We start from the raw sequence: 17,009 nt of genomic DNA on the forward strand, positions 1-17,009 counted from the left end.
TGCACTCAGTAACAGCACTTTGTGCGGTGTCCAGAATGCATGCACTCAGTAACAGCACTTTTACCCAGAACCGAAATTACTGAGGAATAAGCTATCTGTATCTCTGAAAAAGTCACTGAATAAAGTGCTAGATACTGGAAGTGGTGGATGGAAACTGAGTCTGTCTGCTCGGGCTGCCATAACAAAATGCCATAGACTGGGTGGCTTAAATAACAAATTTATTCCTCACAATTCTGGAGGCTGGAAGCCCAAGATCAGGGCACCAACACGGCTGGGTTCTAGTGAGAGCTCTTTTCCTGCCTTACAGACAGCTGCCTTATCACCGTGTTCTCACAGGGCAGAGAGACTAAGCTCTCCATGTCTCTTCTTTCAAGGTCACTAATTCCATCATGAGGGCCCTAGTCTCATGACCTCATCTAAACCTAATTACCTCCCAGAGGTCCCATCTCCAAATACCATCGTCCTGGGGGTTGACGCTTCAACGTATGAATTTTGAGGAGACACAATTCAGCATCAAGTTTTACAAAAATAAAAGTTAAGCTGGTAATTCTTGGTTTGGGGTCACAAACAAAATGTGAATTCTGCCTTTATGACGATGAAGATGCAAGCATGCTGCATTATTGTGGAGAAGAGAAGAAAGACTTGGTTCTCCATGACTAACTAGTGGATGTGAAAAGAAAAAGGAGGAATGCCTTCTCTTCGTATAGCCTTATCTTAATTTAATGTAGATAAACCAGCATTTTAGAGAGAAAACAGGCAGAAGCCCTCCTAAAACAACTCTGAAAATATTTAGGGAATAAGTAGGCAACTGGTATATTTTGGCCAAGTCACAGGAAATAAACTTTTCCAGTTCTTGTTTATCTAGTTATCTTGTTTTTGGTGAGGAAGTTGGCCCTGAGTGAACAACTGTTGCCAATCTTCCTCTTTCTGCTTGAGGAAGACTGGCCCTGTGCTAACATCTGTGCCAATCTTCATCTATTTTGTATGTGGGAGACCGCCACAGCATGGCTTGATGAGCAGCGTGTACATCTGCACCCAGGATCTGAATCTGGGAACCCCAGGCTGCCAACGCAGAGCGCATGAACTTAACCACTATGCCACTGGGCCAGCCCTCCTTCACTTTTGAAGGAAAGTTTTGCTGATATGGTATTCCTGGTTGGCAGGGTTTTTTTCCTTTCAGTGCTTTCAATACATCATCCCATTCCCTTCTGGTTTGCAAGGTTTCTGCTGAAAAATCTGCTGACAATCTTATCAGAGTTCCCTTACACCTGACGAGTTGCTTTTCTTTTGCAGCTTTAAGATTCTCTCTCTGTGACTTTTGACATCTTGATTATAATGTGTCTTGAAGTAGGTCTCTTCGGATTAATCCTAGTTGCTATTCTTTGAGCTTCATGAATTTGCATGCCCATTTCCTTCTTCAAATTTGGGACATTTGTAGCTGCCACTTCTTCAAACAGGCTCTCTGCCCTTTTCTCTCCTTCTCTGAGATTCTGAAAGTGCACTGTGAAATAGTAAGAAACATATATATTTTGGTCTCTGCCTCCAGTGCCCAATACAGAGCTCCTAAAACCCTTGTAAGCAGGGATTCTAGAAGCAAGTTTTGTTCTAATTTTCTTTTTATTTTGAGGAAGATTAGCCCTGAGCTAACTACTGCCAGTCCTCCTCTTTTTGCTGAGGAAGCTTGGCCCTGAGCTAACATGCGTGCCCATCTTCCTCTACTTTATATGTAGGACGCCTACCCCAGCATGGCATGCCAGGCAGTGCCATGTCCGCACCCAGGATCCAAACCGGCGAACCCCAGGCAGCTGAGAAGCAGAATGTGCGAACTTAACCGCTGCGCCACCGGGCCAGCCCCGCAAGTTTTGTTCTAATATTTGATCTTTGACCCTGGTTCCCGACACAGATCTCTTAAAAACTCTGTAATTTCCTGAGTGATAAGAACATCTGACACAGAGCTCCTAATGGAAGTTCCTGGATGACAGGAGCATCTTTTGTTTTAAAGAGGCAGTTGCAGTGAGCTCCAGGATAGGGGCTGGTTCCCAGAAAGACCAGGCCGTGATTAGAAGCTTGGTACTTTCAGCCCCTCCCCTGTTCCTTGGAGAAGGGACAGAGGCTGGAAACTGAGTTAATAACCTATCATGCCTACATGATGAAACCTCCATAGGAATCCCAAAGGTACAGAATTCATAGAGCTTGCAGGTTGGTGAGCACATCTACATGCCAGGAGAGTGGCACACCGCACCTTGGGGATAGCAGCTCCTGATCTTCGGACCATTCCAGACCTTGTCCCACATATCTCTTCATCTGCTTGTTCATTGGTATCCTTTAAAATATACTTGTAATAATCAGCAATACTAGTACACTGTCTTCCTTAGTTCTGTGAACCACTCTAGCCAATTATCATACCCAAGGAGGGAGTCCTGGGAACCTCCAATTTATAGCCAAGTTAGACAGAAGTTGTGAGTAACCTGGGACCCACTACTTGTGATTGGCATCTGAAATGGGGAGCAGTCTTGAGGGACTGTGCCCTTAACCCATGGGGTCTGCACTAACTCTGGTTAGTGTCAGAACTGAATTGAAATGTAGGACATTCAGCAGTCAGAGAATTTGGTCAGTGTGGGGAAAAACTGCTGGCAGAAGTATTGTGAGTTTGAAAGTAAAACTGTGCATTTTTCATAGACACACATATAGTGCTCTGCTTGATGATATCCCTTAAGTCCCTTAGGGTCTCTTTATTCTCTTATTTTTGCTCCTCTGACTTGATAATTTCAAAGGACTTGTCTTCAAGTTCACTGATTCTTTTTTCTGCTTGATCCAGTTTGTTCTGGATCCCCTCCAGTGAAGTTTTCATTTCAGTTATTGCACTCTTCAGCTCCAGAATTTGTTTGGCTCTTTTTTATACTTTCTATCTCTTTGTTGACAGCCTCATTTTATTCATAAACCATTTTCCTGATTTTGTTTAGTTGTCTGTGTTCTCTTATAGCTCACTGAACATCTTTAGGATGGTTATTTTTAATTCTTTGTCAGGTAACTCATTGATCTCTATTTCTTTAGGGTCAGTTTCTGGAGATTTATTTTGTTCCATTGACTTGGTCATGTTTCCCTGTTTCATTTCTTCATATGCCTTGTTACTTTTTGTTGAAATCTGGGCATTTGAAAAAACAGCCAACTCTTTCGGTCTTCATGGACTGGTTTTGTACAGGGAAAGATCTTTACCAATCCGCCTAGCTACAGATTTTGGGGACCTTTCAAACCTTTCCTGTCAATGTTTCTTCTCTGGGCTTGTGTGTGTGATTTCCCCGCTGAAGAGCTCTGCCTGTTTCTGTTCAGAAGCTCCCCCTAGTATCTGTCTGTGGTACTGCAATCTCTCTGGTGGTGTAGCAAGGCCTTTGTTCTCAGCAGGCCCCCAGGCATCCAAGTATGCAGCCGCCTTTCCTGTCAGTGCCCCAAGAGTTACGCAAGACAGAAACCAGTCCCTTGGGCAGCACCCTGAAAAGTCAGAATGGTGGATGTATCTTTCACTCCTCCTTCCCACATGAAGAAAAGCCACAAGTTGGGCATCTTCTCCCAATCACACATGCTATGCCGTGCAGGGAGTGGGATGAGGTAAGGCAGGTAAGTGCAACGGGCTTTCCTATCCACTCTAATGAACCTCTTCCTGGCCGTGCACTTGTCTGGGTGCAGTAACCTCTTGACTAGTTTCTGAATTCTCACAAAGGCAATTTGGTCTGTATATTGTTATTAAGTCAGTGTCTTCACGGGGGATGGAAGGCCTGGAACTTCCTATTCCACCATCTTCTTGATGTAACTCTTGTTTACATTTTTTTTAAAGTTTCTTTGAGGATTGGAACAGACTATAAATAAATACAATACAGAAAATGTTAACAGCTGACTTGTAAAAGCTTTCCATCTTTGGAGAAATTAAGCTACTTTTCATTTATTTTCAGCAAATGCCAACTGACCTTTCAAAACTCCTAAAAGTTAATCAATGTAAAGACTCACATAATTTTCCCCATTTTAACTGTATATAATAAGACAACAAAGTCTTGGTTTAACAATTAAATATAATTATTGGAAATTATATCAAATACCTCATATGTTGCAGGAAACACTGATTACAATTTTAAAATAAGTTAATCCTTACAGAGAAAGACGGAGCTATGAACTAAAGTTAGTTCACAAACTTATGTACCTTAATGTTTATTTACATATTATTAATTATGGTAGTACAAAAAAATCCAAGCCAACAATTATGGGCATACCAAAAGACTCAAACCTTTGGCACCAAACTCTGATAGCTTACAGTATCCCTAAATAGCAACACATCCTGAAATAATTTGATGTCCTATGGGTATTTCTAAGGAATATATTAAATACATCAATGTGTATTACAGATATATCTTGTACGGCTGGAAATAATTATAACCAAAGTGCTTAGAAAGATTATTTCTGAATTTATTTTGCAAAAATGGATTTGAATATGAAAAGAAAATCTGTGACAAGTGTATCATAAACCTAGAAAAAAACTTTATTTTAAAAAGCTCTCCATAGAATTTAGTATAAACTATCTACACTATTAGTTTGTGAGGCTGTTGGCTATCTCTAATATTTATCAAACTGACTGCTCACAGCAGGTGATCAATAACCAATTATTTTTGTTAATTAAATTAAGGATGTAAATGCTAAACAATTATACAATGCTGAATTTGACAACACAAAATTAAAAAGAAACATAATATACCATTTTCTCTCAAAAATATTATTAGAATGTTTAAGAGTAAACCATTACATTGATAGAATTATGATTGGGAAAATCACAACATATTCTGCATCTATTAATTTATGCAAAATAGATATAATATTGAACTGGAAGTCAACATAATTGATTTCTAATCCTAGAGTTTACCAAATCTTTAACTTCTTTGCTTTAATCTGTAAAATACATGAGATAGTATAAATAAAAGCAGAATAAATTGAAGATACTGTAATTTTAATTATCCCTCAAATGAGTTAATTAGCTAAAAAGCTAAACTCCCAAGCCACAGATCTTATGCTGCCTTCAGGGAACAGGCCATGACTCTCCTGGACACACATTAAAAATACTCTTTAAACAAAGAGAGACTCACGAAAGGATAGAATGAACCTTTAGAGTACCTGGGAGAATACCTATAGGTAATCAAAAACGAAAGTCTGCTGAACAGAAGTGAAAAAGCTAAATACACTGTACTAGATCATCTTCTAAAATCAGCACTGCATGCAATTACACACACAACATGTATGAAAAGTAGCACTTACCAAAAGACTGTAAAATTGCTTAATCAGAACCGATACTACTCTCAGCAAACGCATGCAGATAGGAAAATACGGTTTTTCTACAGGTGCTGGAGAAGATGAAGCACTGGAACCTTGTCTGAACTTTATATTTGGAGAAAAGAGCTTTATCACCAGAGGACATACCCTTTCTTTGAGGAGGAAACTAAACTCCTGGTGCTATTTACGAAGACAAAAAAAAACAAGAATTAACTTAGTTTGTACTTAATGCTTATAAAACACAGTCTCACTAGTAAATAAAACTTAATCAGTATGGATAATTCAGCTTTATTATAAGTTTATACAGTTTATTATTTTACAGTTCACACAATCCTGAAATTAGTATTGTTCTTTGAGAGAGTAAGATCAAAATGATAATCAATATTTCAAGAAGTTTTAAAAAGAACCTAAATTAAAAAGGAACATTTAACAATATTAGAATTAAGTGATGCTTATTACTAGGAATTTTAATTTTAGTAGGACACTAGCAATTAAAAACACAAAGAAGAGAAGAAAGAAAATAGATAAATTTAAACAGATAAAGCAATTAAAATAGGCAGCTTAGGAGAGAAAACTTGATTTATAAAATATGATAATTATATAATTCACTAATTTTATTTTGCAAAGATAAAAATCCCATTCATACATAGAAGATTTAAAAATTAACACTATTTTGTTCTACTTAGATTGCTTGAACAAAACACAGTGAGCTGATAAAAAGCACAATGATTAAGCATCATTATTTTAAAGTCTGAGGAACCTCACAAGGAACTTTCAACTGTTACTTACAGTCATGGTATATTATGCAGAAAACCTTCCTTAACCTTTTAATTCTCCCTATATTAGCCAAAGTAGTCTCATTTTACTGACAGTATAAGGCCCAGACTACATTTATTATCTAACCTCAAATATATCATCCAAATTTCACTGAGGCTGAGAACAAAGAAAGAATCATAAAATCATAAAATTTTATCATAAAATCATAAAAACCACCTAATCTAATCCTTTAATCTTACAGAAACGGAAAAATAATACACAGAGCAGTTTACATCTCAGAATCACAAAAATTTTTAAATGTATCTTTTAAAAAATCAGATTCATTAGAGAAAAAAAAGAAAATGCAGAAAAGTGAAAAGCTAAAAAAAAAAATCCTTGCCTAATCTCACCTCCTGGAGATACGCTGGTGTCGCTGTTAACTCTGAACGTACATCCTTCCAGACTTTTATATGCATTCTAATGCACTTTTTAATTCTTTCCCTCAATAATGGGATCTTAAAAGTTAAGTGATTTGAAATTCTACTCTCATAATGACAGATTCTTTGACTGCCAACATGAAAAGCACATTTAAGTTCATTTTTATACTTTACTAAATAATTTTATGCATTGGTTAACTTATTAATATTACAGCAACTCTTAAAAATTTATCTGTTCACTTTTCCCCCCTTACAACTCAATTGACTACAATTAGGTTTCCTCCACAATCACCACCAAACACCCAAACTCCCCTGAAACGCCTCTCGTTCCACTCAGCATCATCTCTGGGGATGAAGCAAACACTGCCTTTCAGGTGTCATCTTACCAGTCTCTGAAGTACTTGGCTCATCCTGAAGCTTTCTTTGCTTTCGTCTTTTATTATGTCACACTCTCTCTCATTCATTCCTGTCTTTCTGGCCTCAGGTTCTTAGTCTCTTTTGTATGCTCAACCTTTCATGCTCACCTGTTTACTGCTGAGGTTCCTCAGAGCTCCAGAGTACCAGGCCCTGCTTCCTACGCTATGCTAGCCCCATAGGTAATCTCATTCACTCCCATATCTTCAATTAGCAACTATATGCCAGTGACGTTTAAATTTATAACTTCAGCTTAAAACCTTACTTCTGAGCTCAAGATGCATAAATTCAACTAACATTTTGCATGTACTCAGATACCTCAAAATGAGTATGTTCAAAACTGAATAATCTATCCTTCATAATAAAAATTCTGCCCATAGAGTATTCTATTTTAGCAAGTAGTTCACTACTCAAAGCTCAAAGTCATCTTTGATTAATAATGTATAATAAGTCATATAACTTGCTGATTTTATTTTGAAGAAGGCAAAAAGAATGCCTTTTCCCTCACTTACTGCAACATTTCTTTAATTTATTCAGCAGTTACTCACTGACCGCTTAATATGTACCAGACACTGTGCTAGAGAAAGAGATTCAGGGTCAGGCACAATTTTGTGCCTGCCCTATATCATAGAGTTTATTTTCTAGATGAGAAAACAGAACCTTTCTCACAGTCACTGCTCTAGAGTAGTCTTTTACTATTCTATCTATTCTCTCAATTACCTACGCTTCCTCCTTCAGGTAGAAGCTTCATACCCTTGATTCATCACCAACTCTCCACCAGGTTTGGAACCTATGTTATTCATTTCCATAGCCATTTTTTATATTTTTCCTTCCCAGCACTCATCACATCTTATTATTCAGTTAATATTTCTCTTCCCATTAGACGTCTAAGTGCCATAAGGGCAGGAATTTTATCAGTCTAATTTAACTTCTGTATCCTTGGCACTGAACACAAAGATCAGCACACTGTTAAGTGATGGGTAAATTGTGCTTGACTGAGTGAATAATGAGTAAAAGAAAACAAATATTTATCTCCCAAAGAAATGTTGTAAGAGTGAATTCTAAGATCTTACACAGAATAATTATTTTTTTCCCTCTGTATTACAGCAGGAAAAATAAAGTAGAGTAGAAATTTTGTGGGTTCAATAAATCTGGAAAACATTTTTCAAATCTTTTCCTACAAAATCAGAAAACGCAATCCAAACTATAGAAATTTCTAATTCAAAATGATTTACCAGTTCATTCATTCATTACTTATCGAACCCCTGCCACATGGCAGGCACTACATGCAGCAGGCACCTGCACAAGTGAACAAAGTTCCCGCCTCATAGAGCTTACTTTTCTGTGTGTCAGGAGATAATAAGCACTAGAAAGACAAAGAGGGGCAGGAGAGGTAAGGGTGCTGGCGTGAAGAAGCTGCCCTTTTAAACAAAGTGGTTGGGGAAGGTTGTCTGATAAGGTGATCATGGAGCAAAGACCTCAAAGGAGTAAGAGAGAGAGCTATAGGGGAGAAAAGCATTCTAGGCCCAGGAGACAGTAAGCACAAAGGCCAGAAGCAGGGGTCATTTAAAGAACAGCAAAGAAGGACAGCATGACTAAAGACTGAGAGCAAGGGGAAGAGTGAAAAGAGACAAGATAAGGGAGTACTGGGGACCAGATCATGAAATGTGCCAAAGATCATAACGAGGACTTCATCTTTGACTCTGGACAAAGAGGACATCTAGTGAAGCACTTTTACAAAAGACTGAAAAGGTCTGACTTGCTTTAAAAGGCCACTCTGAATGTGGTGTGACAAGCAACTGTAAGAGGATATGGCGGGTATAGATGCAAGGAGACCAGTAGGAAGGGAATGCAGTAACTCAGGGAACAGGTGATGGTGCCCTGGATTAGGATCACTGTGGTACAAGTGGTACGAAGTGAACAGATCCTGGATATATTCTGAAGGTGATGGTTGGGGTGTGGGTGTGAATGAAAAGGAGTAGATAAGGAGAGAAAATAATTTGAAATCTGGATCAACATGGGTTCACATCCCAACTGTGCCATTTACAAACCATGAAACCTTGGACAAATTGCCTAACACTCTGAAAGTCTTAGCTTCCTCCTGTGTACAGTAGGAATCAGTGGTACTTCTCAGGCATTTGTGAAGACTAAAGAGAATGTGAAATGCAAGGAATTTGGCACAATCATAGCACGTAGTAGGCAGTCAAAAAGTGGTAGCTACTATGACTATCATTTTATACAAGACCATTAGACAAGTTATATTTAAATACTTCTTATCCTATTAAAGTACAAGGAAGGGAATCATCAAGAAAGGTTAATATTGTTTATTATCACCAAAAGCATTTAACAGTTGCCTAATGAACACCAAAACTTATGAAGCATATAAAAATAATTTCAGTCTCAACTCCTAGGCTCAAGGATCTTGCTCTAACGTGGCACTTGATTCACACATTTTGTAGGCAAGAGGAAGGATAGAAAAGACGACTTAGGGAGGCAGCTTGGTAGGTGAAGGAGCTAGATTAGGTTAGTAGTTAACAGATCTAAATACTAGTTCAAGATCTGCTAATAACTAAAGAACCTATGTAAATCACTGAATCAATTTTGGACTTTTGCTGCTTATAGCAAAATGAAAACCTTAAATTCTTTCTTACTTTTTTCCCTATTAACTTTCTGTTTTGAAAAATTTTGTATTACATGTTAAATTTATTAGGCATTTACTACTTCTTTTTTCCAATTAAATTATCCAAAAGCACACAGCTACATATAAACAAGTAAAAATTATTAACTATTTCTTTAAGCTTTTAAATATTACAAAAAGCTCACACACCGTATTTCCCTCATGCACCCACAGACTGGAAAATGCCTGCAGCAAGTCTCTAGGGATTCCCTTTAATGTTCAACTTGCAGAACGCTGGGATACTACAAAAATGCAAGATAATGTTTAACTGTTATATGCCTAAAGTCTCAGGCTGTAATTCTTTGTATCTTTTCATATGGAAAAAAATGTGTGTTGCTTTCTTAAAAAATAGCTGTGAAAAAAATAAAGATTAATTTTGTTGCAAAATACTACAAATGGCTTACTTGTAAAAAGACTTGTGGAAAATCATTCAGGACTGACTCAAGTAACTCGAGGCCAAATGTTCGAGTCATTTCTGTCATACCCACTAGCCAGTAAGGAGCATCAGCATTAACCAACTGACAAAGGTCCTGGGAAAATATAAGTCAAACAATAAATAAAAAATAAGTAAACTAGTCACATGTTGGAATGAAATGTGCTTTTCAAAACTCAAAGTTCATAAAATTTTTTAAAATACTCTTTTCTTATATGGCTGTTTTCAATCCTCAGAAACTAACCATTGATAATTCAAATTTTGACAAATTGTATGTTTGATTATTTAAGTAAACTACTAAAGACTCATACAACTATTGACAATACATAGAGTGCACAGATAAATGATTAATCTAACATTCTTTTAATGAGAAACCATCTAAAATAAACCTTTAATCAAAATTAATAAAAGTTTTTAGTGCAGATGAATCTTATTTTACTTAAAAGATTTATTTGGGGCCAGCCACGTGACATAGTGGTTAAATTTGGGGTGCTCTGCTTTGGTGGCCCTGGTTCACAGGTTCGAATCCCAGGTGTGGACCTGTACCACTGGTTGGCCATGCTGTGGCGGCACCTCACATATAAAATAGAGGAAGACTGGCACAGATGTTAGCTCAGGGCTAATCTTCCTCAAGCCAAAAAAAAAGAGGAAGACCGACAAGAGATGTTAGCTCAGGGTGAATCTTCCTCAGCAAAAAGAAAAAGATTTATTCATGACAAGTAATACAAAAATCAGATATTTGTATATCAGATTATATTAAGTAAACCAGAGGTTTAGTGTTTAAATTTTCTTTGTTAAAGGAATTTATTTTGTATAACTACTCATCCCTATTATACCTATTTTCTACTTCTGAGTTTAATTAACTTTATTTCCTTAAAGTGAAACATAACATTTTATCATGTTAATTAGTTATAGATCCTAACATTTTAAAACTTTTTCAAAATACTACTTTTCACACATTTTAAACAACTGACACAATAAAAAAATTAAGTCAGACATAAAATGCCAAAATCAAAAATTTACACAAAACTATATTCCATAATAAACATTATTTTTCTCAAATGAAATACCTGGAAAAGCATATATGCATCTTTAGCACAAGGTCTGAGAGTGCTGACAGATCTTCTGTTACTGTTTGCTTGGACCAGTACTGGTTGTTCTACAATATCTGCAATCAAAATAAGGTGGGTTTTAGGAGTTCGTACTGACCATTAATAAAGCATATATACTATTTAAAAGGCATGTTTAAAATAAATACTCGTTTATAGAATTAAAAACTTTATTTGAAAGTTCAGAACTACGCCTCCAAAACAAAGAATATAATGGGAATCTTTTTTTATACAAAATGCCATAAAAATCACTCTTTACTATTGTATATTCATTTTAACAAGCTTAGTATCTTTGCCCATACATTTGATTTTTCCAGCCTCCCATTGTCCAGCCCCTTTATTTCATGGGTTTGAAACTCACATGATCTTTGAATGCGCCTTTAAATACCAAATATGTGAGTTTATCATATGGTTAATTCCTATATCATCTCACCATCTTCAACAGAATTAACTGCTTGATCTACCACAACTACTATGTCAATGATAGGTATTGACTAGCTAAGAGTTAGCTAGAATGGTGCTTCTCAACTCAGCATTTCTCTGAATACATATCATTCTCAACAAAGATATCAACAAAGATATTCTCTGTAAATTATGACAGGCTGCTTTGAATAAATGTTGACAAAGACTACTTGAAAAGAAAGAGATTCCAAGTATTTTCCACCTTACTAGAAAGTATTTAATCAAATATTAGTCTTTAGAGACACACAGCTAAAATTACCAATCCAGGAATTACGTTGAGGTTATGAATATATAAGACAGTCCAACCAGATAACTGCCCTGTTTTATACTATTAAGTTTAATTCCTTAATATTTCAGACTGCTAGAATTCCACCTGCATTTCCACTAGGAAAAATATAGAAAAATCAATAAACCAAAGTCAGTGAAAATATTCTAATAAACCAACAGATTAAGAATCCCTGAAACTGAACATGAAAAATATGACCAATGGTTAATTTCAGGAAAAGTGAAGTAATTATTAGAGCGGCAACATTACCATTACTTACTAGTATTGCCATTTTTTACCAATATTACCAAGAGAACATCAAATAAAATGAAAGATGGTACCATATTAAGAGTTTAGGAAAAGAAAAACTACCTAAGGGGAAAAGTAGTTTAATCTTTTCTTTCTTGACTACATAAGACAGGCTGTTTGTAATGGTAACATGTTATAATCTTTTCAACTAATCATGGGGCAAAATTTACTTTTCATTCAATAAGCATAAATAAAAAAAAGTAATTTCTATAGTTAAAAGTTAGCAAATTATAAAACTTATATACAATATCTGCTCTCTGAAAGGACATGTTTCTAAGTTTTGGGGAAATCTTTTAAATCATAAAGAAAAAGATGTTTAAAAATTACAATAAACGTATTTGATGAAAATATGAATCTTAAATTATATAAATATTCTTGATTAACACATATTAATAGGCACAGAAAACAACTCACATGAGGGAAGCCCACCCTTGGGAATCTACCCTAAAAGAAGTAATTCAAATGGAAAAAATACATGTAGGAAGACACTCAAAACAGTACTAAAATATTGAACACAGCGGAAGTGTCCAATAGACTAGTTCATTAAACATAGAATAGCCACACAATATAATGCAACCATTAAAATTTAAATTATGAAAATGAAATAATAACATGAAAAATTCATATAATGTTATGTTTGGCTAAAAATACATATAATACAATTTGGTTTAAAATGTGAAATTATCATCTTCAATATGAAATTGTACATATATTAGAAATAAACATGGAAAATAAAGAGTTGACTTCTTAGGGTAATAAAATTGGGGAGATTTATTTTTTTGAATTGCCATTATCAATATGATAACGTTAAATATATTTTTTAACGCTGTCTAGTTTTTAGGTAGCCTAAGTTCACAGAGCAAAGGCTGAAATCAGTAAAAGAGAAATCACGGATGTAAGAACTACCTAGTGTCAGAAGGAGACAACTTTTATCACTTTACCTCTGTGTCGTTCATCTTCAGCAACCATCCTCTCAAAAACAACAGTAACAACTTGTCGCACTGTAGCAGCAGCTGTATTGTTTGTAATATTATCTTTTGTGAAGTGTAGTCGAAAACAAAGAACAATTGCCTAAAAAAACAATTTTCATTTGCTATGAAATAAGGCTTAAGAACATGGCTATTATCTTTATTTTATCTGATGTAACCTAAAATTAAATAATTTGTGTTTGGCTCTTTCAATCACAGATACTAGGAGCCCCACTCTTTTATACAATAAAACTACAAAAAGCCTTGGATTCTGAAATAATTCAAACTTAGTAAATACAGAGCCACATAAGATTAGCTAAGGTAGGGGCCAGCTCTGCGGCCGAGTGGTTAAGTTCGCAGGCTCCACCTCGGAGGCCCAGGGTTTCGCGGGTTCCGATCCTGGGCAAGGACCTGGCACCGCTCATCAAGCCATGCTGAGGGGGCATCCGACATGACACAACTAGAGGGACCTGCAACTAAAATATACAGCTATGTACTGGGGGGCTTTGGGGGCAAGGGAAAATTAAAAAAGTAAATAAAATCTTTAAAAAAAAACATTAGCTAAGGTAATGTGAAATACATCTTTCATAATAAGATTCTTTTAACATGTATATAATAATGTGTTTGTGCTTTTATTTCCCCAGAATGACTTGCTTTGCAAATAATAAGTACTCAAAGTTTGTTGTATCACTAATCATCAAGAGAAGGACTATATAAACCTGCTCAGCATATAAATAAATATTTTCTAAATCAACTTTAGTAAGGCGTAATTTATACACGTACAATAAACCGTATCCCTTTGAAGTATGTAATTTGATGAGTTCTGACCGTAATATTCACCCATAAATCCACTGCCACATCAAGATACAAGACATTCCATCACACTAAGTTTCCTTGTGCTCTTTTGCAGTCTATTTTTCCCTCCTCCCTTGCCCCCCAGCAACCACCCATATGCTTTTTTCATTACAGATTAGCTGGCATCTTCTACAAATAGAATCATTCAGTATGTACTCTTTTGTGTCTGGTTTCTTTCACTTGTAATATTTGTGAAATTCATCCATGTTGTTCTTTGTATCAGTAGTTTGTACTTTTTTATTTCTGAGTGGTATTCATGGTATGGGTACACCACATTTTGCTTATCCATTTACCTGCTGATAGACGCTGGGTTGTTTCCAGTTTTGGGATGTTCACAGCAGCAGTTCGGAGCTGCTACGAACATTCATACACAAGTCTCTGTGAGGACATGCATTTTCATTTACCTTGGGTAAATAAATACCTACAAGTGAAATGGCTGGATCATATGGTAGGTCGAGGTTAAACCTCTGAAGAAACTGCTAGTTTTCCAAATTGGCTTTACAATTTCACGCTCGGGCCAGCAGTATGTATGATTTCAGAACTATTCTATGTCCTCAACAACCATTGAAATGGTGAGTCTTTTTTAATTTTAGCTATTCTAATGGACATGTATTGATACCTCTTCATAGTTTTAATTTGCTCTTCCCTGATGACCAATGATGCTAAGCCACTTTGTCTGCAATTCATTAGCCATTTGAATATCTTATTTCGTGACGTGTCTGTTGAAATCATTTGTCCATTTTTTATTGAGTTGTCTTTCGAATGAATTCTAAGAGTTTTTTAATAAATTCTAGATAAAAGTCCTTTGTCAGATATTTGTGAATATTTTCCGCATTCTGTGGCTTCTTACATGGTTCATGGATTTTGTGCCTAAACTAAGAAATCTCCACCTACCCCAAAGTCACAAAGATTTTCTCCTATGTATTCTTCTATAAGTTTTACAGTTTTAAAAGAAGCCATTCTTGGAGAAAAACATAATGGTAGTTTAAATTCTATGCCTTATCATATTTAAAAAGTTTTAAAGGAAACAATTAAGCCTTTGATACCACTATTACTCTTTAAATTTCAACATAAAGGAGAGGAACTTGTTATGTAAAAGCTTTCATACAACTCAATTTTGTATTATCTTTATTCTTCATTTTTCATCTCAAAATATTACATTGCCAAATTAACCAACATACTAAAATAACTCCTACATTTATTTATGAAACTATAATCACTTTTTATTGTTTTGGTAGGTCAAACGATAACCATTTATAAAGTTTTAAATATATACATCAGAACAGTAACTTGATTGCTAGAAACCAAGAGGAACTCCATACAACAAAAAATATAAATATAAAAATACATAAACTATTTTATAAACCAGGTGTGAGCCTAAAAAATAAGCTATTCGCAATTAAGTAAAATCTCATTATGACCTAAGAACATCAAATGAATTTACTGGAAAAGACAGACAGATACACCTTCTAGCGATAGTACACAGCTTTATGTGATAGTATGCTTTTCTACTTTATAACTCATCCATCCTTAAAGGCATGCAAATTATAATACAACTATTACTGCAAATTCAATAAATTCCTTAAACAATAAGCCATTAATTAAAGACTGTTCTTTATATTACTCTTTGTACTTTCTGTTCTTTAGAAACATTTCATAATTTTAAAAACTTTTTTAAAGAGTGAAATTAATAATAAAACAATTGTTATATGCTCAAAGAGGGCGGGAATGAGGAAGAAATGAGAAATAGCTATCAGGTATGCAGACTTACCTAGCATAAATACCAAAAGGACACTGTTCCAGCTACCTGAGGGGCAGGTTTAAACTATCTGGCTTACATATCAGATACACATGAAATTATTTTTAAAAGGGAGGAAGGGAGAGCTATTACAGGCAATACCCAAGGCAATTGTGGAGAACACTGATTAACTCAAAACACATTTATTTCTCTCACATTCCTCTTCCTCTACTCCTATTCTGCTACTTTTCCTTTTCCAATTCCTTTTCATAACTAAGCCTGTCAAGCTACACCCAAGCGGCTTCGCTTCATCACTCTAATCTGACTTTGACTTTAATGTGGGGAAAATAAAGCACCAAGGGCTTTTAACGTGCAAGGTCCGTTATCACAATAGCTACAGGGAAGTTACTTTCGGTTCAAACAGCAGCAAGCTTTTCTCCTTCAGCCAGTTTTTTCAAATACTGTCTCCAAGCACTTATGAACTTTGACAAACAGGTTTCCTACCTTAGAGAGTGCCTCATCATGAACTACTGTACTGGTTGTTAAAAGAACAAGAACCGTTTGAAGCAACTTAAGTTCTTCTAGACTATTTTCCATTAGCTGCCAAAGCATGTTAATTATATTTCCAGCTGCAGTCTGTAAAATAATTAAATTATTGTCAACAAATAAAACAGGTGTTTAGGTACCTACATAAGAAATGGTGCACAAATATTCTCTCACCTGGAGACAATTTCTTGATCACAAACCCATGTTTCTATATAAATCCAAACACATGTTTCTCAACCAATCTGAGACTTTCAACTAATTAATTTTCATCTCAAAAAAATAAATTTCTTTAAAAAATACTATTTGAATATATGTAAATAGCAGCATGCAGTTCTGCAATACCTAGTCAAAATCTAAGCTCACTTCTACGATAATATGGGCATATTCCATTTGGAAATTTATGAATATGGACATATGCAAATTAACTATGAGTCTGCTACTGTTTCTTATATATTATTCCAACTACAATGTTATAGAAAAAACAAAATGCAACTCAGATTAATAACACATTGACAAACTCAATTAAATCTGACATTGCTTAGAATGTTATACTAAAGGCAAAAGAATTTACCCCTTCTATTAAAGTACCTTATGGAGTACAAACTTAAGGTAACAGCATTACATTTGAAAGCAGGATGCAGATATAGTGACGAAATGTTTTTCCTTGTTTTACCATCATAAGGTTGATATCAACCATACACTTAGGTTAATGAACAAAAAATTATCACTT

General features: G+C 35.4%; 1 protein-coding gene across 2 annotated transcripts in view; it reads right to left on the bottom strand.

Annotated features, from left to right (window-relative positions):
• MON2 (MON2 homolog, regulator of endosome-to-Golgi trafficking) overlaps nucleotides 1-17,009 on the bottom strand; it is a 103,966-nt gene that overhangs the window by 66,213 nt on the left and 20,744 nt on the right. For both annotated transcript variants that reach the window (XM_046658089.1, XM_046658080.1), the window contains exons 4-8: nucleotides 16,238-16,369; nucleotides 13,114-13,243; nucleotides 11,098-11,195; nucleotides 9,999-10,124; nucleotides 5,296-5,490 (exon numbers count right to left, since the gene is read on the bottom strand). In XM_046658089.1, coding sequence (XP_046514045.1) covers nucleotides 5,296-5,490; nucleotides 9,999-10,124; nucleotides 11,098-11,195; nucleotides 13,114-13,243; nucleotides 16,238-16,369 — 681 coding nt within the window. The remainder of the gene's footprint in view (nucleotides 1-5,295; nucleotides 5,491-9,998; nucleotides 10,125-11,097; nucleotides 11,196-13,113; nucleotides 13,244-16,237; nucleotides 16,370-17,009) is intronic.

The sequence above is a fragment of the Equus quagga genome, chromosome 1, assembly GCF_021613505.1.
Source record: "Equus quagga isolate Etosha38 chromosome 1, UCLA_HA_Equagga_1.0, whole genome shotgun sequence".
Lineage (NCBI taxonomy): Eukaryota > Metazoa > Chordata > Mammalia > Perissodactyla > Equidae > Equus > Equus quagga.